The sequence below is a fragment of the Sinohyriopsis cumingii genome, chromosome 10, assembly GCF_028554795.1.
Source record: "Sinohyriopsis cumingii isolate HCF-2022 chromosome 10, ASM2855479v2, whole genome shotgun sequence".
NCBI lineage: Eukaryota > Metazoa > Mollusca > Bivalvia > Unionida > Unionidae > Sinohyriopsis > Sinohyriopsis cumingii.
Genome location: NC_142970.1, coordinates 24,244,416 through 24,271,227, shown reverse-complemented (window position 1 = coordinate 24,271,227; position 26,812 = coordinate 24,244,416). Strand labels below are relative to the sequence as shown.

The window sequence follows — 26,812 nt, the reverse complement described above, 5'->3', positions numbered from 1 at the left end:
CTATACAAACAGATATGTGTTACTCAGGAAGTGACCCCATCATAAGCACATAAATTAACTGCTTGGACCCCTAATAAATAGTCTGAATGGCCAATACAAATTATAATTTTGTCTTCGTATATTTTAAATGAAGGTCTAATTTTGACTTACAAAGATATTTTCTCTGACAAAATGTGACAAAAATCCAACATTGGAGCTTGTATATGGTGTAGGAATACATACATGCTGATAACATTTAATATGATTCCCAAAAATATTATATATGTGCATTTTAGAGGAAATTTTATATTTTTTAAATATTTTGTTTAAATTTTATTAAAATTTTTAAAATAAAAATTAATTTTTTGCTTTTAATTTCATTCTTATATTACCAGAGTCATTATACATGACATATAAAAATTTCATGTGTCTATCATTATTAGTAAAGATTTTATATCAATTTAAACTTTATTCCAATACTGTCCTTACAGGACATAGAACACAAATAATTTTACTATATGTTCTCTACATTTGTTTTTCAGTCCTGACCTTTCCACTGTGTGACAATCAATGCAAATCATATGTTAATCGAAAATACTTTCAAAGATGACTTCACGGTGAAGTTCTTGTCAAAGGTTGACCTGCTCTTTTTTTAGATGCTGGACTCTCGCAGAATTTTTCCTTGCGGTTGCTACCCAGCGAACGACAGAATTTTCCCTGCCAAGCGCAGAATTCCGCGGAAGGTATAAAAAAGGCTTGTCAGCGTCTCCACTAGGACCTGTTAGGGTTTCCGAGGGTCACATTACAAGCTCCGTACGTTCAGAAAGAGCGTGGGAAAATATTTTGCTATCATTTTACTACGAATACCATATAAGGAAGTAGGCAAAGATAAGGTAACTCTTTTGTTTATTATTTTCCGCGAATCAGAATTCATAGTTATTTCATAATATCTACATAAATAAATGCAAAGAAAATAATGTTTCTTTTATAGAACATTTTGGATAGATCTAAAACTAAGTTTTGAAATCTACATCTGTGTACAAAATACCTTTATGGATATTTATTCATTCATAGCCATGTTTTCAAATCAGCAACTTCAGCTTGCATATCTGCTTATCAGTTAAATAGTATTCAGACAGTATTTTTATGATCCTGTGAGGTCAAGTCAAGGGTTTCTTGCAGACCTTGTTTGAGAAATAATGTTTTATATAATTTAATAGGAAAAGGATATTAAATTATAATAATGATAATAATAATAATGATAATAATAATAATAACAATAATAAGTGCATGTTTGAAAAGACGGTAAATGAGTGTTTCTCAAAGCTCTCTCTAATAGCTATTTGTTAAATTGGAAAGCTGCTGAGTGTTTCTCAAGGCTTTGTAAATATGTTGTTAGTTATTTTGTTACAGCCACTGAGAGTTTCTCAAGGCTCTGTTTGAAATTACCCTATATGAATTTAGTGAAAAGTTAGACAATGTCTCAAAGTCTATAAGTAAACAATAATTTTAATATAACAACTCAACACTAAACTTTGACATCGATAAATGTTATTATCAACTTCTGTCATGAAAGCTGTTGCTTGATTTACTTATGTTTGTGCAACTGCACACTACCACTGTGATGCAAACATTGATGAGTTATTTTTTGAAGTGATGTACCTGATGTTTGAGTCGTAAATTGTAATGCCATACAAGTCTGTGACCTAATAAATTACATGAAACTTAAATCTGAGTCTGACTGTTTATTCTTGATAATATAAGGTCAGGGTGTTGTAGTCTGTATGTATTTTGCCGACAGTGCACTGTGAGTAATAAGGCCTTGGTGATGATCCGGAAGTGAAATCTGTGTTCTGTTTACATGCTGCTGTGTTGCGAGTCCAGCATCTAAAAAAATAGCAGGTCAACCTTTGACAAGAACTTCACCGTGAAGTCATCTTTGAAGGCATTTTTGCATTGATTGTCACACAGTGGAAAGGTCAGTACTGAGAAACAAATGTAGAGAACATATAGTAAAATTAATTGTGTTCTATGTCCAGTACAAATAAATGTTGTTAGCTTTAAAAAAATTAGTGATGTCGTAAGCGACCCCTAACTATTATGCGAGATAACGACGGGAGTACTCCAAATGTGCCAAAAATTGGAAACGAGGCTAATACATTGGAATGTTATACATGCATTCCTGGCATAATAACATCGTGAAATGAAATGAGTTAAATGGACGATTTATTAACAATTTATGTGGGAATATGAAATATACCCGAGAATCATAACAATCGTCCTTTGGTATTAAATAACAGAAGGCATTATTGAATAAATTAATATTGTCCAATGTTGACAACACCCACCCACCTAGCTACGATGTCGTAACCCCGTCTACTTAGTAGAGACACTAGTAGTAATACTACTACTCACGCTGCTTTACCACCGAAAGCTTTGCGACGAATTTGCCTTGCAAAATTTAGTACACTTCGTTTAGCATGGTTGTGTAAAAAAATTGTACAAAATTGAAAGTAGCTGCAAATATAAATACAACATTAACAACTTAAAGTTACTCAGTCCAAGTTAAAGTTGTCCTGACGTATAATAAACCATGCATTTTCATTTAGATGGTGATTTTCTAACAAATGCAATGATACAGCATTATTCAAATTTACTCATTTCATTTGTTTTTATCACAGTAATTTACATTCACCAAAATTGTACGTGAGCATTATTGATTATCTAAAACCTTCCTCCCTAGTATGATGAGTGTCGGTGTTGGTAACGCTTTGGCGACCGTTCTTTTTTGTTCTCTTTTTGGTTATCCCTTGTGGCTTCACTTTCGTTTTGTTCCCGGTCTCTTCTGTCTTGATGGTTTCCCATATCCCTGGCCTGCCTATGGTTTCCTCTAACCTCTTGTTTTGAATTGACTCTCCCCTCTTCGTTTTGGTTCCTGAACTCCTCTACCTTTTGATTTCTTTGCCCCTCAATTCTCTCTTGGTCTTCAGATGATCTCTCCTGCTGTTTCCCCGTCTCAATGAGATGTTCTATCATTTTTGTTATATTACTGTTTAGTGCTCTATAGGTCTTGGTTTGCTCCTGGATTGCATCTGTCAGTTTAATTATTAAAGCAGTTGACTGGGTGTTGTTTTTCTTTAGCATCTCCCCTTGTTCTTCCATAATATCTCTCAGTGTTTCAATGCCAGTAACTAATCTACTTACTTCTTCCTTTGTGCCACAGCTACAACTACTAGAGGAAACTGATGTTTTGCTTGCGATTTTTCGCTGGTGCATCTCTACAGCAGTCACCTTTTGTTTAACTTAAATACATCTTTTGGCTTTGCGTTCCTTGGATGTTGATTGTGATGGGCCTCCCCTTGCTCTACAGAAGTGGAAGTAAGCATCATGGTGTTTAGTGGGACAGGAGTCTGTTCGCTGATCACTTTTTGAGGCAAATGGGCGACAGAAAATTTCATTGGTGAACCACAATCCAAGAGTTCATCCAAAAAATTCACTTCTGATTGTGCCGATGCCTGTTCAATATGTGCACCGCTTCTTTCTGCCTCAGCAAATATCATGGGGGCAGCTGGGTGTGCCAGCGTGATTACAGCCCCAAGTTCTGGGTCTTTCTGTACAGTCTCCTTCATGGATGATAACTGGCTCCCTGGCTCTCCTTGGCGTGATCTTTCCCTCCAAATCTGTTCTGAGTCTTCGCGGCCAAGCACCTCCATGTCACTGTCCCCAGGAATGTACGGATGTAAATTCTGAAACAGGTTAGCCTCCTCATTCACAGGGCACCCCAATTCTCTCAATTGATCAACCTTCTCCCTGTGTGTTGGGTAGTACTGCACATGTCGTTCCAGGTCACGTTGATATTGACATCTGAAGGTACACAGGTTACAGTAAAATGGTGCTTGATCTAATGGCGTGTGTTTCTTGTAAATGTGGATCACAACCTTGCTCTTCTCTCCAATGACTGCAACTTCGGCAGGACATTTGCGACACCGATAAGCTCTACCTCTTGTGTTGGTGAGGGACTTGACGGTTATCACTCTTGTTGTCATCTTAATCTGAAAAATAATTAGTTCATACCCTGGTCATTTCCAGTGTTGTACAACCATTTGGCTTCATTGCCATTCATATAATTATCAAGTTATACTACACTTCTATAAACAAAAAGTTATTTACTTGTCTATTTATTATTAACCAAGTTACTTGTGTCCGGAGCACCTCCACTATGATTAAAATAACAATAAAAAAATCTTGACTAATTATCTAAATTGTTAAAGGATGCCTTAATTTAGGTAATATGTTTCTCTGCATTCTTGTCTTTTTCTGCAACCCTATCCAACCTGATTATTTTCTTCCGCATTGTTGGCCCATTCTTGTGGATTTTCTCCAACATAAGGCTTGATTATGTTATGATGCAGCAGCTTCTCCCGTCCTTTTTCATCTAGTAGAATGACATAATTAAGATCATTTATCTTCTTCTTGACTATAAATGGAACAATCATAGAGCTTCTGTAACTTGGTGAAATACACTTGTATCTAGATTCATTTAGGATCCAGACCAAATCACCAGGGATGTAACTGAACTGAGACAATTTCACATTGTACAGATCCCTTTTGGCGCTTTGCTGTTGTTGCTAAATGTTTCCTGGCTACATCATGAGCATGCTGCATTCTATCCCTTAAGATGTCTACATATTCTCCGTAAGTGGTAACTTTATCATTTCTCGCAACTCTTCCATACACTATCTCAGCAGGCAATCTCACTTCACGGCCTAGCATCAGTAGGTTTGGTGTCAGACCAGTTGATTCATGTGGCGTGGCTCGATAGGCTGCTGCTAAACACCCTAAATGTAGATCCCAATCTTCTTGTTCATCTTCAAGGTAGGCTTTTATCATCCTCAGCAATATGCGATTAAACCGTTCAGCTTGGCTATTGTATCTCGGGTTTCTAGGACTGGTTCTTGTTTTACGAACTTCTAACATTCTGCAATGCTCAGAAAGTATGACACTTTCATTGTTTCTTCCATGATCTGTATGCAGCGACAATGGGCAGCCATATCTACTGATAACTTCATCTAAAATCTTTTGAGCACATGTTTCTGCAGTTTGATCTGGTATAGGAAAAATCTCCACCCACTTGAAAAAATGATTAGTGGCCATCAATATATACCTGTTCTCCCTAGGTGTTTTTCGCAATGGATCTAATACATCTGAAGCTAGCCTATCAAAAGGACTTCCCACTCCCATGGATCCCAAAGACGCTATTGGTTTCCTGTTGAGCCCCTTGTCAGTGGCACAGATGTCACACCCCTTGATCCAAGTGTTTATGTCCTCCTTCATTTCAAACCAGTAAAACCTTTGAAGGGTTTTCTCACAAGTTTTCCTACATCCTAAGTGACCTGATAGAACTGTATTGTGCATCTGATATATAATCTCCCCCTTTAATACTCTGGGAACAATAAACTGTAAATGTTCTCCTATTCCATCTCGTCTGAAAAATTTCTTGAATAACACCCCCTCCATTAATGCTAGTGAATCCCACAGTAACCAGTAGTGTCGCAAAACTGGACTGGTGGTTGCCATTGCTGTACCCGTTGGGCGTGTATTCTTCAATTTTTCTGCTAAGATTGGACCTATGTCTTCATCCGCTTCTTGTAACTTCCTCAACTTTTGTATATCATAGTTTCCCATGGTATGCAAAGATCACTTTTAGATCTTAACTCCCCATCAGAAGTGACAATCTCCGTGTTCTCCTTCTCTTGGTTTGTTTGTTCTTCTTTCTTAGACTGAGATCGTGTTTTCACGCTTCGAAGTGTTGTAGCATGGTGATCAGGAGATTCTGGACTGGACCCTCTGCTTGTCCTGAACCTATTAGGTCAAGCTTGAAATTAGAGATGACTCTCTCTGAACCGTCTGTTTGTCCAGAAATCATTTGTTTCAATACTTGCTGGGTAGTTAAATTTCCCATCATCTCTTGCTCCCTCTTTTGACACTTTCTACACGGACCACAATATAATGGTTCCATCATGTCAACTTCTGCACAGGTGCAGTCTCTGGGATTTAAACATCTACTCAGAGCATCCGCATTCCCGCACTTAGTATCACGTCGATACTCAATGCTAAAATCATTGGCAAATATTATCTCTATCCATCGTGCAATACGCCATTTTGGTTCCATTAGCTTAAATAACCATCAAGGTTTGATGATCAGTTCTGATCTTGAAAGTTCTGCCCAGTAGATACTGAGAAAATATTCAACAAAGTATCGTACTCCCCAGGAGATCTTTGTCAGTCACACAATAGTTCTTCTCCGCCTGATTTAAGGCACGACTTGCATAAGCTATTACCCGTTCTTGACTATCTTGGTGTTGACTCAGAACAGCCCCGATGCCAATATCGGATGCATCTGTATCAGTACAAATTGACCCTCTGGTTGTGGATAGGCCATAATATCTGGACTAGTTAGTGCCTTTTTTAAATTTTCAAATGCTGCAGTGCATAGAGAAATCCACTGAAAAGGTTTTCCTTTCCGTGTAAGGTCAACCAGTGGCCGCATCATTTGGGTAAAATCCTTTGCAAATCTGCGATAGTAGCTTCCCATACATAAATCTGACGAACCTCTGTGACATTCGTTGGCAATGGCCACTCTAATATCTTGATGTTTCTTGGGCAGGGCCTCGCGCCTTCTTCACTGACAATATGCCCGAGAAATTCAACTTCTGGTTGCAAAAGGTGACATTTCTCTGGTTACAGCTACAAGCCAGCCATTTGTATCCGAACCAGGACTTCTTCTAACCGCAACAGATGCTCCTCAAAGCTATGACCAAAAACAATGATATCATCAATATATATTACACAGGTCTGCGATTGCAAACCTTGCAATACCAACTCGACAAGACGTTGAAAAGTCCCAGGGACCTGTTAACCCCATTGGCATTGTCTTGTATTAAAAAAGTCCATATTTTGTGACAAATGCAGTCTTTTGCTGATCTTCAGTCTTTACTGAAATCTGATGGTATCCTGAATTTAAATCAAAGGTTGAGAAATATGATGCTTCTGCAACTGCATCTAGACAATCATGTATTCTTGGTAGAGGGAAAGCATCTTTCTTTGTCAGGATATTCAGTTTCCTGTAATCCACACATGCTCTGACCTTGCCATTTTTGTTTCTGACCAACACAATAGGTGAAGCCCAGGGTGATGTAGATTTTTTATCACACCTTTTTCTTCTAGCTCTTTTATTGCCTTCTTCTCATCCTCAGCAAAGGCCAGAGGCACTCTTCGTGGTGGTTGTTTGACAGGCCTGGCATTGCCAGTATCTATGGTATATGCTCTGTTAGAATTGTTCAACCCAAATCATTGTCCTCCCGAGAAAATGCATCTTGAAACTTACTCAGTAATCCTGCTATTGTTTTCGCTTCTCTAAAGCCCTTTGTCTTCATGGTGTTGGTGTATAACTCCTTCAGGTGCTCTGTTATGTCATAGTTTTCATCTTCCGATGCCAGCTCTGACAGCTCATTATTATTGTTTGCAATTTCTATTGTTTCTATTTTCCCTTTGTTATCTTTCTTTCCAGTGGATTGACATTTAATCCGCTGCACAACATTGAAATTACTGGCTTCTTCTGCATCTTCTATATTACAAATAGTAGTGTGAACCCCTTCGTGCTTGTAGACCTGGTGTACTATTGCATCTTGTTTTATGGATGCTGATGTCAAAAAAGGATTTAACAATCTGACCTTTTGAGTTGGACATACCCCAATGTCAACCAGACAGGGAACCATGATCACTGTATATTTCTCAGTGAGGTTCTCACAAGGCTCCACAATAAATTCCATCCTCTCTTTCTATGAAAACAGCAATCAGTGTTTCACTGTATTCTGGTATAATGTAATGGTCTGCTGCCCGAACTTTCATCACCCTGTCATCATGGAGGCGAACTTGTATGTATGGTATTGAAGCATTGCCTAAGCATGTTCCTTTTACTAAGTAGAATGTCTGCTGGACTTTCTTTTACATTTTGTAGCACGTATATTCCAAGAAGCCCTTCATCTTCTATTTCTGCAACGATCACTTCTCTGTCAAGCTTCAGTTGTCCATGCGCAATATGGAAAACAGCTTTCCCAAATTATTTTAGTGGTGTGCCACTGCTTCTGCTAGCCTTGCAGAGTTTTGAAACTGTCGACGTTTCTCTTTTGATATTTTGTTGTAAATTCTATCTGATATAATGGTCTTTGTTCCTCCTGTGTCCGCTGTAAAAATAAGTTTTACTCCCTCTATAGTTCCTTTCAGGTAGATTCCCTCATATTTTGGAAGTCTGCGACGTATAACAGTTATTTCATCTTGTGAGATGTTATTGAAGTTTTTCAATGGGCCAGTTGTAAGTAAGGCTGCACTTTGACCCATAAGGCCAACCTTTCCTAGTTTAAAGTATGGATATCATTGCTTCTTGCACTAACTGCTTGTCTCTCCTGATACTTAGATTCTCTGTTTCTCTGTTCAGGGACATTTGCTTGCATTATGTTTTTTTTTTTTTATATTCTCAATTGGCAGTCTCGTGCAAAGTGGCCCTGCTCTCCACATGTAAAACAAGCATAACTTTGCTCATTCCTTGTACCCTTTCCTGGATTGGTAAACTTCTTGTATTGGTCCATTCTTTGTAAACCTTGTCTCAGTTCGAACTCTAACTTTTCGATCTTTTCCATTAGTTTCTGATAATCTTTGCTGTCTTTTGATGTTTTCCCATTTGGCTGCTCGGATCTCACCTCCTTGTTTGGATTCCCATAATTTCCACTTGAATACACAAGACTTTGGTCCTTTTTGTTGCTGTTTTTGGTGGGCATTCTGTAGACGTGTTCATTCATCTCAGATTCTTCTCCTGATGAATCAGATTCCTCATTTTCATTTGACACTGTTTCTTTTTGTGCAGCCCTTCTAGCCATTTTCTTGAATTTTCTGTCAGAGCAGAATTCATTACCCTTGTCCCGTTTTCTTGTTTGCATGAAATTCACCACATGGTACACAGCCTCATCAAGATCAGTTGGTTCCTTTATGTATTCAACTTGAAAGCGGGCATTTTGGTTATGTAGTCCATCCAGAAATCTCCTAAGTAGGTCTTCTTTTCTTGTCTTTCGATTTCTTTCCGGATGAGCTTTATCATAAAAAAGTTTCAGTTCTGCAGCATACTCTTCCACCAGTTCATTGGGTCTCTGGTTTAGTCTGCTAAATTGTCCTGCATAGGTCTTGGCTGTCTAGATAATTCTGTATCTTGTGTTTAACTCTTGTACCAGTTTGTTGAAACTGTTCAAAGTTTTCTCCTGAAGTTGACTAAATACAAACTCTCCAGGTGCTCCATGTAAGCGTGGAAGTAATTCATCTAATTTCTCTCCTTCAGTCCAATTTCTCCTTTCTGCTACTGCTGTGGAACGATTGATCCACACTTTCCAGTTCTCTTTCCCAGTGGACGTAGGAAGTTTTACACCATTGGTCTTAATACCAGTAGTTCTGTTTGTTGATGCATGACTTTTACTCAGATTTTATCCAGAAATACCCGAGCTATATCTCTCTTCTTCTAATTCACTCCCATCTGATGAGCTCAAATTACCCTCATCTTCATTGCCTGAACTTATCCTTGACATTCTAGCCCGTGCTGAAGTCATTGCTCTATCATCTCGTCTTGTCTCAGTAAATGTGTCTCTTGGCACCCCAGCAGGAGTAACTCCTCTTGACGGCTCTGCCCTAGTCATCATCCCCTGCAAGAATATCTCAATATTCTTCATGGCCCCAGACATCTCTCTCATAACCCCAGTCACAGCTGTGTTAACTGAAGCTGCAACACTTTTAGATCTACAGAGTATTGTCTTGCATCTTCATCAACAGTTACAGTATCTCCATATTTTTTCTACTTGTCTCCCCTAGTCTGCAACATAGCTGAAGTACCGAATCTTCTTAATCTATGTTCTCCCTCATCAAAAGACCTACACCTTCCTGCCATTCTACTGGATTCTGCTGCTTCATTATTAATTATCATGCCTGCTTCATTTTCACTCAACCGTAACTATTCCCCCCATCTGAGTGACCTGTCATCCAAAGTATAGTCCTTGCCAACTCCACTCTTGCTACTCTCTGACAGTTCCACCACTGGACATCTATCACCAGCATTCATTTCCAGCTCAGATGACATCCCGTCATTATGAACCTGGTTCTTGTCCATTAAAACATGGTCAGCTCCTTGGACTTGGGTTCTCTTCTTACCCATTTTTCAGTCAGGTAACTCAGGACTTGGTTATGTTGTGTGCAGATCTGATTCAATCTTAATCTCAAACAGCAAAATATTTCCACTGAAAAGTCTTCTCACTGTCTTGTGCTTGTCCTGGGCTTGGGTTCAAATCTCTGGATCCACTCTTTAAATTAAGTAGATCCCACCGCTTGGCACGAAGAACTTGTTACGAGGTAGCATTGGCCGTTTAACTTCCTGGTGACCACTCAGTGACTCCCAATGTTCTCTATGGCTGATAAACTCTCATTAGAGTACAGGCCCAGTTGAACTGAGACCTTAACTCCAAGAGATCTCTGATTCTCTGATGAAATGGGGAATCCTTACAATAAGAATGGGACTAGTGATGAAATGCAGACTCAGATTTAAGTTTCATGTGATTTATTAGGTCACAGACTTGTATGGTATTAAAAGTTTACGATTGAAGCATCAGGTACATCACTTCAAATAATAACTCATTAATTTTTGCATCACAGTGGTAGTGTGCAGTTGGACAAACCTAAGTAAATCAAGCAACAGCTTTCGTGACAGAAGTTGGTAATAACATTTATCAATGTCAAAGTTTAGTGTTGAGACGTTATTATAAAATTATAGACTTTGAAACATTGTCTAACTTTTCACTAAATTCATATAGGTTAATTTCAAACAGAGCCTTGAGAAACACTCGGTGGCTGTAACAAAATAACTAACTACATATTTACAAAGCCTTGAGAAACACTCAGCAGCTTTCATATTTAACAAATAGCTATTAGAGAGAGCTTTGAGAAACACTCATTTGCCCTCTTTTCAAACATGCACTTATTATTATTATTGTTATTATTATTATTATTATTATTATTATTCAATATCCTATTCCTATTGAATTGTAATAAACATCATTATTCAGACAAGGTCTGCAAGAAACCCTTGACCTGACCTCACATGATCATTGTCTGAATACTGTTTAACTGATAAGCAGATACGTAAGCTGAAGTTGCTGATTTAAAACATGACAATGAATGAATAAATATTCATAAAGGTATTTTGTACACAGATGTGGATTTCAAAACTTAGTTTAAGATCTATCCAAAATGTTCTATAAAAGAAACATTATTTTCTTTGCATTTATTTATGTAGATATGATGTAATAACTATGAATTCTGATTCGCAGAAAATAATAAACAAAAGAGTTACCTTATCTTTGCGTACTTCCTTATATGGTATTCGTAGTAAAATAATAGTAAAAGATTTTCCCACGCTCTTTCTGAACGTATGGTGCTTGTAATGTGACCCTCAGAAACCCGAACAGGTCCTAGTGGAGACACTGACAAGCCTTTTATACCTCCCGCAGAATTCTGCGCTTGGCAGGGAAAATTCTGCCGTTCGCTGGGTAGCAACCACAAGAAAAAATTCTGCGAGCACGCACTTGCAGGGCAACCGTACTCTGCTACTGATAGCAACAAAACTACAACTAAATTAAAAGTTGTAATTGAAAACCTATACAAAACAGAGTGTTAGTAAAGTGTGCATATGACAAATTTATTAATTTCCTTTATTTTGATGTATGATTGATGGGTGTAATATGGGTTATAGAGTATACAGCTTGGCCTTACTCAGATGTGCACCTTTCAAAAAAGTGCTAGCTCTACTTGGTCATTTTCACTTCTGAACTTCAGAGGTAAATTGTATAAAAGAAAGAGCCAATAACTTTTTTTTACATTTTATATTTTTGGTAATTCATACATTGCACTTTCAGAGCTGGTATTGTCTAGTCTGGCAAAATTCATTTTCCCTATTTTAATAGCTGCTATGGGTAGTGTACTTTAGACTAATTCAGGCTGATTTTTTTAGCACAAGGGAGCAGTCATTTTAGTTAACAGTGTGCTTAAATCATGTACAATTTCCAAAAGTACAATATCCAAAGAAATATCACCCACATTACATTAATGCAGCATAGAGGTATGCCACCATTCTCTCCATTGTGCATGTTTTAAATGCAAACAGCTATACCTTACATATATCACTCTCTCAAAAGTACATAATAACTGGTGAGCACCCAATTATGCGAGATAACAACGGGAGTACTCCAAATGTGCCAAAAATTGGAAATGAGGCTAATACATTGGAAAGTTATACATGCATTCCTGGGATTATGGACGTTTCGCCCCATGGACGTTTCGGCCCAGGACGTTTCGCCCCACTTCAATGGACATTTCGCCCCACATGGTACATGGACGTTTCGCCCAATGGACGTTTCGGCCCATGGACGTTTCGCCCCACATCATTGGAAATATCGGACATTTATAGAAATTCACAAGCATTACACCATTATCTTCAGTTTACTTTAGGGGCCTGCCGTTATGATTTAATTTCATGCCCCATAATCCCATCACTCTCATCCATTTCAATTACATTCAGCGTGCCGTTATATCAGACAATATTTTCCTTTTTTTTTTCTTCATTTATGTAATAAGATCTATCGTTAAACTTTTTTTTTAAATGTTGAACTTTACTCATATTTTTTTCAAGCTCGGGTTAATTGACTTTTTATCTCCTGCCATTTATTGGCATTGTTACTTTGAATTTTGTAAAGCTAGCTATAAATCGGGTCCTAATTACTCGACTGAATTGCTGACAGAAACAGTCCAAATTAATGTATTTCATTTCTATAACCCGATCGTTATACATTACATCTTTTCAAAGCTGTGCACAGAATAGCCCGACATATCGCGAGCAATGAAAAGACTGGAGGAGGGGCGAGGAATGTTAATTGTAATTAACAATAAAGAGATATAAAAATGGTTTCAGAGATTTATATTTTTGAAATATGAAGCATGTATTTGCATTTTTAAATCAAAACACATCACTAATCAAAATTACATCTCATGACAAGGTATAGGTGTCAAATTATGATGTTCAAAAGTATACTTCTAAACAGTAACTATCTATGATTTCTTTTTTAATGCATGCAAGTAAAACATCAGCTACTACTATATGAAACTGAAATACAAATATACATATTATCTCTACTGAAGTATAATGTTTTCAACATATGGACAACGCACAAGGCACGTGTATATAAAATATGTCCAGTTTTGGAAAGCAATACTCCGTCCAGCTTTACTGTTACTATGTCGGACCATACAATCTGGCACAGCATTTAAGCAAGGTGTTCGTGCTGATTTGGTGGTTTCCATACTTCTCCCATAACTTGATAAGGCAACCCTGAACTTTTGTTGTCTGTTTCTTTTGATGTCGTCTTATCTTCCCCTCTTGCAACAGACGAACTACAGTTCCAACTTCTCTGGCTTCCTTATAAAGTAAAGTTATGAGGAGATAGAAAGGCAAATTTCCCTTTCTTGCTCTCCTGTTCATACGATTATGCCACCCTTCCACATCATTATTGGTTCGGATGCTTCTGCCATAAACTGACCAGGAGTCAACAGTCCATATGTCATTGTGAATCCAGGTGTCTTCTACATATCGTAGGAATGACTGCACATTCACTGCCTCTGGATCAACTCTTCGTTGTAATTCTGCAAATGACGGTGGTATGTCGTCTGCTGGTAATAGGGGGAGCACGAAAACCTTTCGCAGAAGTTTGTACATACTGTCGTGTTCCTGATAGACCCGCTAGAATTGGAAACGAAAATACAATTATTTTTTAATTAAAAAAAAAGAATTGGGATGAACAGATTTATACATTTTCGTAAATAATTTAGCTTTTGACTTCTCAAGATATTGAATCTCCCAAAAAATTGTTGAGTTATAAGTGATTTTCAATATTTCGAAAATTGTTTTGATGTTGTTGTTGTTGTTGTGGGGTTTAACGCCATTTTTCAGCACACGATAGGCTATACATGGCGGCCAGTATTAATGGTGGAGGAAGAACCCGAGAAAACCCCGGAAAGAACCACCGACCCACGAGAAGCTACTGGCAAGCTTTCTCACATACCCACATTGGAAAATTGTTTTGAACTAGCTATCCAAAGTCTAAAGACATCGTAACTAGACTAATGAATATTAACATCGCAGCTCAATGGAGTGGACTGAAATGTGTTTACCTGTAATCCCAATTCCTGAACCTTTCTCCAAAGGGCCTGTCCAAAATGAAATGCGTAACCATGTCTTTGCGGGGTTTCAAAAGCTGCTCTGATCCCTTGCCAAAGACCCTTTTCGAAGTCAACAACAAATGACTGGACTTTCGTTTCAGGCAATAGGTCCTTGATTGACTGAAAAACCTGAAAATGGAAGAGAAAAAGTAAAACTATTCATGGATATACTGATTATTCAGTATCGTTTAGTGTCTTTTATTTGCTCGTACAATAATTAATTTGATTACTGATTTTCTAAATCACTTTTTGATCTGGACATGTATATTTAGGATAAATAAATTGAAAATATATTTTCTGTGATAAAATACTGTTCATTATTTTACACATTATGATATTAAAGTAATTATAATAATCTTCTCTCATCCTCAGTACACACACACACACACACACACACACACACACACACACACACACACACCTTTTTGTAATGTCTCTTCTTCTTTCCTGACATGATGCAAAAACACAGCGGTATCAGTAGTGAATGGGGTCACCCTAGCGACAATGGGAATTAGCATTAAAAACACCCTTGGGTCACTCTGGCGACAATGGAAATTTAACATTAACCACCCTGGGTCACTCTAGCGACAAGGGAAATTTAACATGGGCAAAAAACCCTGGGTCACTCTGGCGACAAGGGAATTTAACATTGGAGAAAGGAAATATCCATGCTAGGGACATTCTAGGGACAAAGGCATTCGAACAATGGAAATTTAACATGGGAGATATTGCTGGGTCACTCTAGGGACAATGGGAATTGAATCGAAATATCCTCTTTATTGATAGAAATCGACGTCGAATTTCTCGTGCTCTCCATCTGCCCCCGTGCTGTACCGGCATACATTTCAAATCTGTCAGATGTATTTGGTATACCGCCTAAGTCCATTTCGACATCGTAGCCATCTGCCTGTAAACATTATTAATATTTAAAAATTATAATAGTACACATAAGAACGCTTACTAGAATGGAACGTCGTGTAGCCCAAGAAAAACAACGAAATATTTGATACAAGAAAAATTATTTTTACTAATCTTCCAGCATTTGTGATAGGGAGAATGTAGGCAGCGATCCACGTTTTGTTCGCAATTTGTATTTAACCGTAGCTTAAGTACATCGAATGCGAATGGGAACCAGCTACTGTAACATGTCTTTATTCTTAAAATATTTTGTTTGTAATGAAATCTTACCTCAGGTTTAGAACTGCACAGGTCACACACAAACTGAAAAGATATCTCTTTAACGTCTAAGGAGACCATTCTTGTAGCTTGATAAACCTGTAAATAGAAACCATTTCTTAGTATCGTTCAGTTAATTCTATCTACGTCGTATGATAACATTTATTTTGAAAGACATTGAATATACTGAAACAAGAACAATGACATGCGAGAAAGGGTCACTAGATACATAAAATTATTATAAAAAATATATTTATTTTGTTATGCCCGTTCCGTTACGGAATGATCGTAATATGATGTAGAAATAAATAAATAAATAAACTTACCAGTATTTCCACATGCTCTGTGTTGCCATAGGCCGCAACTATCGCAATCTATGGCTTGCTGACGACGGGTAACTGGTTTTCTGCAGTAAATGTACGAAGACATTGTTCGATCTATTGATTTACGTGATATTAAAACAACTAGTACCAAGAAAAGGAAAGAATGCAATTTATAAAGCCACTGATAAATTTCCATGCAAGCACGTGCACGAGCTTCTATACCAAATGATCTGTCGGACAATGACCTTGATATACTAAGATCAAACGTTGTTTATTTTTTGTTATTAGTGAACGTCATACCATATGTGCTAAATAGTAATTTCCTTTTCATAAAAGCTTACACGACTTACTCAAAACTCTGGCTGCAGCTTAATTACCTTGATACCACATTTAGTAGATTATTTAAATATGAAGATCAAAGAAGTTACCTGGATGTAATTAAGTCATATTAACACTTGCTGGGAGCAATAGTGAACGCCAGAACATTTGTTTTCTTTATGGCACCAGACAGATACACCCCAACTTATAAAAAAAAAAAGTTGTTTTATATGTATATGTTTTCCCCAAAGGTATGAGATTTGTTTGCTTTATAAAAGATTTCTGAACAAAAAAATTCAAAATTTTGTCGGGGTATTTATGTATTTCCCTAGAGTAATATATGGGGTTGTTAATCCTAGTCCGGTTTTTATTTTAAATTTAGTTTAGAATTTGGGTGAATAAATAGTGTATTATATTTAAACGACAAATAAACCATATTGTTTTGTATGATTGATGATGTGTGTCGTTTCTCGCATTACCATTATACTGAGACAGGCTGTACTCGAGTGAGGGTTCATACTTTATTTAATGTGGGGCGAAACGTCCATGGGCCGAAACGTCCATGGGGCGAAACGTCCATGTACCATGTGGGGCGAAATGTCCATTGAAGTGGGGCGAAATGTCCATTGAAGTGGGGCGAAATGTCTTGGGCCGAAACGTCCATGGGGCGAAACGTCCAGGTACCGCATTCCTGGCATAATAACATCGTGAAATGAAATGAGTTAAATGGATGATTTATTAACAATTTATGTGGGAATATGAAATATACCCGAGAATCGTACCAATCGTCGTTTGGTATTAAATAACAGTAGGTATTATTGAATAAATTAATGTTGTCCAATGTTGACAACACCCACCCACCTAGCTACGATGTCGTAACCCCGTCTACTTAGTAGAGACACTAGTATTAATACTACTACTCATGCTGCTTTACCACCGAAAGCTTTGCGACGAATGAAATTGATTTGTACAAAATTAAAAGCTAGATTTCCTTCCCATTACAGTATTATCACATGGTAAAATGTGACTGACCTTGACTACATAAAGGAATTTACATACTTTATATACATCATAGACGAATTCATCCATGGCAAATTATGTAAGGAAGGACTGTGGTGTATAAAAATAGTAAATAAAGGTGATTACATACTCCAGTTAAATTTCAGGATACAAAATAAAAGGTAATGCATTACAAACTAAAAAAACATTGAACAGAGCTACAGTAGATTTTTATATATGTTACCCAGTGTGCCCATGTTAAATAAAAAATGTTGGATCCCAGTTTTTCACATTTTTTTGCATTTACTTGTCCATGGGTAAGTACCTTGAGCTTACAAAAACCCAAACTGTGTTTGGCCCAGGATTCAGACTAGTGAATTGGTAAATGCCTGAAGATGTACATCCTAATGAGACAATTCCTCATAAAACTTCTTAATCAAACAATTGTTTCTTCTGTATGAAACATCTGGAGACTTCTACCTGCACCAAACATTGTATCATAGCTTCATGCTTTTTTTTCCTAAAGTACATATTTTTATGTGTACCTTATAGTTTCCACCATGACCAAACATCAGATCACTAATTTAACATTTCAATTTGTTGCCTACAATGTTTTCTCTGGTACAATTCTAAATCTCCACTCTGACTACACGTTTGAGCACAGACTGCATACTTAAATGATGTTTTTATCCATCATGCGTCCTCACTTCACAACTGAATGTTTTTTGTCCTGTGTATGTGCCCATTTCATGCTTAATCTATTTTCTCTACCATAGGTCGTCATAAGCCTCTTGGAGATCCACTCCAATTTCAATCGCATACTATAATATCACATTAAACAATTTTTTTTCTTCTGGTGGGCAAACTTGTGTGCACATTGAAAGATCCGTTATGAACCCAAGGGACAGAAGAAGTTGACCCATCGAGGCTGAAGAAGTCACCCCATTCTGCCACAAGATCAAAGATTCTAATTTGGTTTGTCACCCCATAGTAGTTATCACTTAGTGGGTATGTCGCCCCATGGTAGTTATCACTTAGTATCACCTCTTGAATTATTCAATTACCTAATTGAGATTATAATTCATGGTGACTAACATTCTCACTGAAATTCAAATATAGCCTCCTTTGTTTTCAATAGCAAGTGTTTACTTACTAAGTTAGGTCCTGTATATGTCAGACCATTATTACAAGCCATTGTGGAATCACAGTTTGGTGTTGTTGATGCTGTTTAGTACTGTCACCATGATCAGTGTGGTGTCCAAGAAGGTCCAAACTTCTCCACAGCTCTATTTATTACATCAAATATCAGACTATTCTACGGTTTCCTAATTTCCCTCATAAATTTTGTCTCCATCAGAAACAGACCCTTCATTGTAAGTATTTACCTATTTATTGTAATTGAACCCCATTATTTTTAATGGAATTTAATTTTTGCCTCTTATTTTAGTAACATCTGAATTAAATCACCAAATATCTCTTTAATAGAAACAAGCCTGGGTTAGAATAAGTGATATATCTGCGGATGATCAGAAGGATTCACTCTACTAGCTTCACTAACATGAATCAGCCCCCACCCAATCCACTGTTAAATGCTTAGTGAGGGGTAAAATCCAGAGAAAGCCCTATCTGACTTTCATAAAGAATTAATTGAAATAAAATACTACAATGTTTAGGGTTTGAAATGTGCTTTGGTGCTGGAACATTCTGTTCAAATTAATTCTGGACACATAATATTACCCTTATGTTTTCATGACTCATGGTATGTCTACCTGTTCTGTGTATGTCTTTGAAAAGATATAATGTTTATGCATTGGGCTATGACAGTGGAATATGTTACTATAGGCTGATTCCATCAGCAATTTAACCCTTTGCCTCATGCAAGCGTCTTTGGACGCCTATACATCATTCACATGGAAGCGCCTTTTGATGCCTCTACTCCAGTCGTATGGAAGCGCCTTTTGACGTTGGCTAAAAACATCAACCATTTTAAGCCGGTGTTCATAGTGCCACCTTCGGGGAAACCCCTTATCAGATACTACATTCATTTCTGCGAATGACAATTACATCAGATTACGTGGTCAATGTTTATCCACTGGTCGATATCTGCTATTTAAAGTAACTGGGTCATAATTTCCACTCTCCAAAACGGCGGTCGCAGAATTCATTCAGTACTTACAAAGTTTTCACAATTAGAATCACAACTATGAAAGATTCAATAACTTAGGTAAAGGCTCTGATATTGATGTAGGCAGCAATTAGTTTTTATAAATTATCAAATTCTGATGACTTAGTGATGTAGACACAGACGAAAAACTTGTAAATTTCGAGTATGAGAAATGGCAGCTACGGTTGGTCACATGGCCTCACTGACATGATGGTGAACAAGTTCTCTCAAGATTTTAAAGCACATAAAAAATTATTCCATAAAAAATAGTTACACAGCTATAACAATCAGACTTTACTCTTAAATTTTTCCACATATAATAGATGTATACCAAAAATGTAAAATGGTTGAAATTGCTGTTAAACGTAACATACACTACAACGCTTAACAGTTCGCAGACAGGCCTATGCGTATGGGGTTGAATAGGTAACAGGTGTTCTATTTATAGCTTGCTGCACTTTGTAACTATGCTCCATGAGGTAAAGTGTTAAACAATGAACTAGGTCAGGTTTATAGTCATTTTTAGAAAATTCAACATAAAATTGCTACTAAATGGCAAGACATACTTAGGAAACTAAACTGATTTTTTAAAAACATTAAACAATGCAACATTTTATAAATTTAACAAGTTATTAAGTTGAAGAGAAACAACAATGAATAGTATGCAGTGTGTTTACATTTCCTTTATGGCAAAAATTAAAATTACTGCAAATTAGAACTGAATATACACCTGAGAATTTCTTGACAATCTCACTCAGGCAACAGGTTGACAAGTTGAATCACAGATGACAAAGTAGGTGTGCTACAACTTCTTGTAAAATTAAAAACTTGGATTAAGATGCACTACTGTTATTTATCTTTAAAATAATTTATTTATCTGGATGCGCCTTGAAGATAAACATTAAATTCATTTTTTTGGGTCATAAGTTCAGGATGGTCATGGGGGTGGGTCATGATGTTGACAGTCAGATATCACATTTACACATGCATTTAAAATAGAAATGTGGAACATCTTGTTTACATTTTATGTGTGTGTGTGTGTGTGTGTAAGTGGTTTGGATTTTAAATGTAGCTTTAAAAAAAATTCAGTTAATATTGTTACAACATCTGCAGTGTGGCAATTGATAGTGATGTCTAGCACTGAGGCATCATGCTACAGACATGTCGCATGATCTCCCACCCAGCCACATTATCGTTACACCAGGCCGACCAGCCCTAACATTAACCTCCTAATGCTGAAGGCATAGTAAGGTAGCTATAAGTGTTAAATTTATTAGTCTTTGGTAGGACTTGGTCATGATTCAAACCGGCGACCTTGTGCATCCAAGGTGGATGCTCTAACCATTGGGCCACCAGAATGGTCATACACTTTATGAATGCTGTTTATCTAAATTAAAGGGTGATCATTCTTTCTTGATATAAACTGGATTTTCAACCTGGAGCGATTTCTCCATCCACCTTCTGGCAACTTCTCCGGATACATTGAGGCAAGTTCTCCATGGGGCAATTTCATGAAAGGCAATTTCTCGGTTGAGTGAGTTCTCCATCTAACACTTCTAGGCCTAACAAGGCCAGACAAAGCCTGACAAAGTCGAACAAAGTCTGACCAAGCCATGTGAAGTCAACAAAGAAAAGACTACAATGTAGTCATATTGTAAATGATACTGATGAATAAAAGTCAGACCAATTTAATTCGAAATGATCATTTTCATTTTAAAATAATTTGATAAGGCATGTATAAAAATAGCATATCTTTGTTTATCTCCTAGAGTTACCAAACATATTTTGACAACCATTTTACTTAAATGGTCTTTCTCCAGTATGAATCTTCATGTGCTCTTTTAAGTGTCCACTATGCCGAAACATTTTATCACACTCTTCACACTTGAATGGTTTTTCTCCAGTATGAATCCTAATGTGCCACTTTAAATCTCCACTCTGATTAAACATTTTATCACACTTTGCACTTGAATGGCTTTTCTCCAGTATGAATCCTTGTGTGCATGTTCAAAGCTCCATTCCGATTAAAAGTTTTATCACACACTTCACACTTGAATGGTTTTTCTCCAGTATGAATCATCATGTGCCTTTTCAAAGCACCATTATTATTAAACATTTTAGCACACACTTTACACTTCAATAGTTCTTCTCCGGTATGGATCCTCATGTGCCGTTTTAAATCTCCACTATAATTAAACATTTTATCACACATTTCACACTTATATGGTTTTTCTCCAGTATGTATCCTCATGTGCTCTTTAAATGGTCCACTATGCTTAAACATTTTATCACACACTTCACACCTGATTGGTTTTACTCCAGTATGTATCCTCATGTGCTCTTTAAATTGTCCACTATGCTTAAACATTTTATCACACACTTCACACCTGATTGGTTTTTCTCCAGTATGAATCCTAATGTGCCACTTTAAATCTCCACTCTGATCAAACATTGTATCACACTTTGCACTTGAATGGCTTTTCTCCAGTATGAATCCTTGTGTGCATTTTCAAAGCTCCATTCCGATTAAAAGTTTTATCACACACTTCACATTTAAATGGTTTTTCTCCAGTATGAATCATCTTGTGCCTTTTCAAAGCACCACTATTATTAAACATTTTATCACACTTTTCACACTTATATGGTTTTTCACCAGTATGTATCCTCATGTGCTCTTTAAAGTTTCCACTATGCTTAAACATTTTATCACACATTTCACACTTATATGGTCTTTCACCAGTATGAATCCTCATGTGCACTTTTAAGTGTCCACTATGCTTAAACATTTTATCACACACTTCACACTTGAATGGTTTTTCTCCAGTATGAATCATCATGTGCCTTTTCAAAGCACCATTATTATTAAACATTTTAACACACACTTTACACTTCAATAGTTCTTCTCCGGTATGGATCCTCATGTGCCGTTTTAAATCTCCACTATAATTAAACATTTTATCACACATTTCACACTTATATGGTTTTTCACCAGTATGAATCCTCATGTGCACTTTTAAGTGTCCACTATGTTTAAACATTTTATCACACACTTCACACTTGAATGGTTTTTCTCCAGTATGAATCATTATGTGCATTTTCAAACTTATACTCTGAATAAAAGTTTTATCACACACTTCACACTTATATGGTTTTTCACCAGTATGTAACCTCAGGTGCTTATGTAAAGATGAACTCCGACTAACCATTTTATCACAAATTTCACACTTATATGGTTTTTCACCAGTATGGATCCTCATGTGCTCTTTAAAGTTTCCACTATGCTGAAACAGTTTATCACACTCTTCACACTTGAATGGCTTTTCTCCAGTATGAATCCTTGTGTGCATTGTCAAAGTTCCATTCCGACTAAAAGTTTTATCACACACTTCACACTTGAATGGTTTTTCTCCAGTATGAATCATCATGTGCCTTTTCAAAGCACCACTATTATTAAACATTTTAGCACACACTTTACACTTCAATAGTTCTTCTCCGGTATGGATCCTCATGTGCCGTTTTAAATCTCCGCTATAATTAAACATTTTATCACACATTTCACACTTATATGGTTTTTCACCAGTATGTATCCTCATGTGCTCTTTAAATTGTCCACTATGCTTAAACATTTTATCACAAACTTCACACTTGAATGGTTTTTCCCCAGTATGTATCCTCATGTGCCGTTTTAAATCTCCACTATAATTACACATTTTATCACACATTTCACACTTATATGGTTTTTCACCAGTATGTATCCTCATGTGCTGTTTCAAATGTCCACTCTGATTGAACATTTTATTACACACTTCACACTTGATTGGTTTTACTCCAGCATGTATCCTGATTTTAGTTTTTAAAGGTTCACTCTGGTTAATCATTTTATCACACATTCTACACTTTTATGGTTTTTCTCCAGCATGCATTTTCATGTTCAGTTTCAAATCTCGATTCTGATTAAAGATTCTATTTCACACTTATATGGCTTTTCACCAGGATGCATCATCGTGTGCCTTTTTAAATTTCCATTATCACTAAATTTTGTATAGCACACTTCAGAGTTAAATATGGTTTTTCCTTAGTATGTACCACCTTTAATTTTTCCACGCGGACTAAACCTTTCATCACATACGGCAGGGTATGACTAAAGTGCGAAAAGTTACGAAAAGTTGAACATTTTATCACACACTTCACACTTGATTGGTTTTCCTCCAGCATGTATCCTCATTTTAGTTTTTAAAGGTTCACTCTGGTTAATCATTTTATCACACATTCTACACTTTTATGGTTTTTCTCCAGCATGCATTTTCATGTTCAGTTTCAAATCTCGATTCTGATTAAAGAAAAGTTACGAAAAGTTGAGAAAAGTGCAACAAGTTACGAAAGTGATAAAAGTTACGGAAAATTGAGAAAAATCACAAAAATGAAAAATTACAAAATGATGATAAAAGAAAAAAAAACAATTAATGAAAGCTAGGATGAGAAAAGTTGCTTTTAATTTATTATTTAAGCTTCCTTTTTCCCAAAAGCTATACTATATCTAAAATTACATTAACTGTTTACAAATGATTTCCTTTATTTGATGTTTCAGAAGAATGTTCTTTCCACAACTTCATTGAAAGGTTAATATCGTAACCGAAATCCAAATTTTCGTCGCTCAGAGTTACAACAAAATCATTTTCTCGACAGTAAAAAGCCTGAATACATGGGATGTTTCTGAATTTTTTCTTTGTTTAGGACAAATTTGATGCTGCATCTGTAACGGAGTTCAATACTTTTTGATTCGTTGCCGACGAGGTAGGTGGAAAAGGAGTTGAACAGGCAGTCTCCGTCACCAGTACTGTACAAAGCAGTTTTTGAAGACATATGGTAAGCCGCCACGATGGTATTTGAGCCTGGATCCTGTCCGTTATCTTCAGAGTTTATATGGACTGTGGTGTCTAAATCAGTGTTCTTTATAAAGAGTTGTTCTCTTTCAGCAGCTACTGTCAAGGACTTTATACCTTCCCTAGCGCTCTGAAAGCAAACCAAATCATATATACTCAACAACATCATCAGCATCATTATCGAAATCATCATCATAGTCATCAGCATCGACCACTCCGATGGCCTCAGTAGTTAGAGCTCAGTTTTCTTGTTCCCCATGTAATCTGGCGAAATGTGTTACGAACGTAGGGCTACCCAGTAATAAACATTACTCTCTGAGTAGTGAAAGGGGTGAGATTAGCGACAATGGGAATTAGCATTAAAAACACCCCCTGGGTAAGATTAGCGACAATGGAAATTTAACTTTAACCACCCTGGGTAAGATTAGCGACAATGGAAATTTAACATGGGCAAAAAACCCTGGGTAAGATTAGCGACAATGGGAATTAACATGGGGAATATATTTTCGGCCTGTCTAGCGACAAGGGGGAATTAACATCGGGAATAGAGTTTGAGCTTGTCTAGGGACAAGGGGAATTGAACATGGGGAATAGAGTTTGGGCTTGTTTAGGGACAAGGGGAATTGAACATGGGAATAGAGTTTGGGCTTGTCTAGGGACAAGGGAATTGAACATGGGGAATAGAGTTTGGGTCTGTCTAGGGACAAAGGGAATTGAACAGGGGAATAGATCGTGGGACTGTCTAGGGACAGGGGAAATTGAACATGGGAATAAATCGTGGGACTGTCTAGCGTCAAGGGGAATTTAACATATAGAAATTGAACATGGTGGGTCTGTATAGCGTCAAGGGGAATTGAACATGGTGGGATTGTCTAGGGACAATGATGGTAGAGGGTCAAACACAACAGAGACAGAGACATACATACACTAGCACAAGCGTGAGATTTATATATAAAGCATTACCAAGACCTGAAATCTTGCTGGGGTGTTCAAAAATTTGCATAATTGTAATGATGCTATAAATAGCTATAATCAAGGAAATGCTCAACGACAAAATGGATGTGACTAAAAGTAACGCTAAAATGACGAAATTGTCCCAGAATTTAAAGGAAAATAAACATATCCCCGAAAATTAAGTTACAATGGTTTAGACTAAAATGGATAAAATTAGTAACTACTTACAATATCAACTTGTGTGACGATCGTGGATAAACACCCATGTATCTATTTATAGCTATAATCAGCTAAAATTCATATGAAATCCCACTATCTATTTATACTACAACTTGTGGGTTATTCCTTTGGAAAATCCCACTATCTTTTTATAGCCTCAGCTTGAGTGACGTTCCTGTTTATGAACTCTAGTACATATGTATAGCTACAACCTATGGAAATCCCCAAGTCCATATTTATAGTCTCGAAATTTCCAGCGTCAGTGACGTCACTGTACTGAACACTAGGGGATAAATGTCAACAGTGTTGCAAGTGGCTGACCTGAATACACACTACTGCAGGCAGGTAGGTAGAGTGTATCTGATAGGGATCAAGTGAGTTTTATAGGGACAAACAGAGACCAATACACACACACCCACACACACACACAACGAACGCGCGCAGACATACGCACACACACACACACACAGAGGGAAGAGGAAAAAACAAACCCCAAATATACTATAATCACAGAAGGGAGATAATACGAACCCCAAATAAACTATCCACACAAACGTACGCGAACGCATACAAACCCCAAATATACTATCCACACAACGTCGCTAACGCATACAAACCCCAAATATGCTATCCACACTCGGGAGGAAGAAGAAAAAAACAACCAAATATACGATCTACACAACGTACGCGAACACACACACACACACAGAGGGAAGAGGAAAAAACAAACCCCAAATATACTATCAACACAGAAGGGAGATAATACAAACCCCAAATAAACTATCCACACAAACGTACGCGAACGCATACAAACCCCAAATATACTATCAACACAGAAGGGAGATAATACAAACCCCAAATAAACTATCCACACAAACGTACGCGAACGCATACAAACCCCAAATATACTATCCACACAACGTCCCTAACGCATACAAACCGCAAATATACTATCCACACTCGGGAGGAAGAAGAAAAAAAACAACTAAATATGCGATCTACACAACGTACGCGAACACACACACACACACACACACACACACACGCACACCACAGAGGGAAGAAGAAGAAAACCATTATACACTATCCACACGCAGTGAAGAAATAACCCTTTATATATATACTATCAACAGAGAGTGAAGAAAATAACCCATTATATTCCATCAACACAGAGTGAAGAAGAAAAAGTTTTTTGAAAGCACCTAAGCCCTCATCTGCAATGACCAACTCTGCCAAACACCTACACCCCACACCCCACTCCCAACACTACAAAACCCATTTAACCCGTTATTTTATGGCATCAGTGTGTGATTTAGGAAACATCAAGACACAAAATGATGGATGAATAGACTGACTATTGTTTACCGACTTGCATGCCTAAAGAGCGTGCGTGAAGGAAAACATCCTTCCATTTCAATTCTAACTAAAACATGATC

At 37.1% G+C, this 26,812-nt stretch overlaps 1 protein-coding gene and 1 pseudogene across 1 annotated transcript; both read right to left on the bottom strand.

Annotated features, from left to right (window-relative positions):
• Window positions 1-12,572: 12,572 nt before the first annotated feature.
• Window positions 12,573-14,809, bottom strand: LOC149789731 (uncharacterized). Its single transcript, XM_089971757.1, has 3 exons — window positions 14,762-14,809; window positions 14,293-14,469; window positions 12,573-13,861 (listed from the first exon to the last, which is right to left on the bottom strand). The coding sequence occupies exons 1-3, from the start codon at window positions 14,792-14,794 to the stop codon at window positions 13,358-13,360; spliced, it is 714 nt and encodes a 237-aa protein (XP_089827883.1). The 5' UTR covers window positions 14,795-14,809; the 3' UTR covers window positions 12,573-13,357.
• A 1,701-nt stretch (window positions 14,810-16,510) lies between these two features.
• LOC149789730 (uncharacterized) lies at window positions 16,511-23,434 on the bottom strand (annotated as a pseudogene).
• Window positions 23,435-26,812: the final 3,378 nt, after the last annotated feature.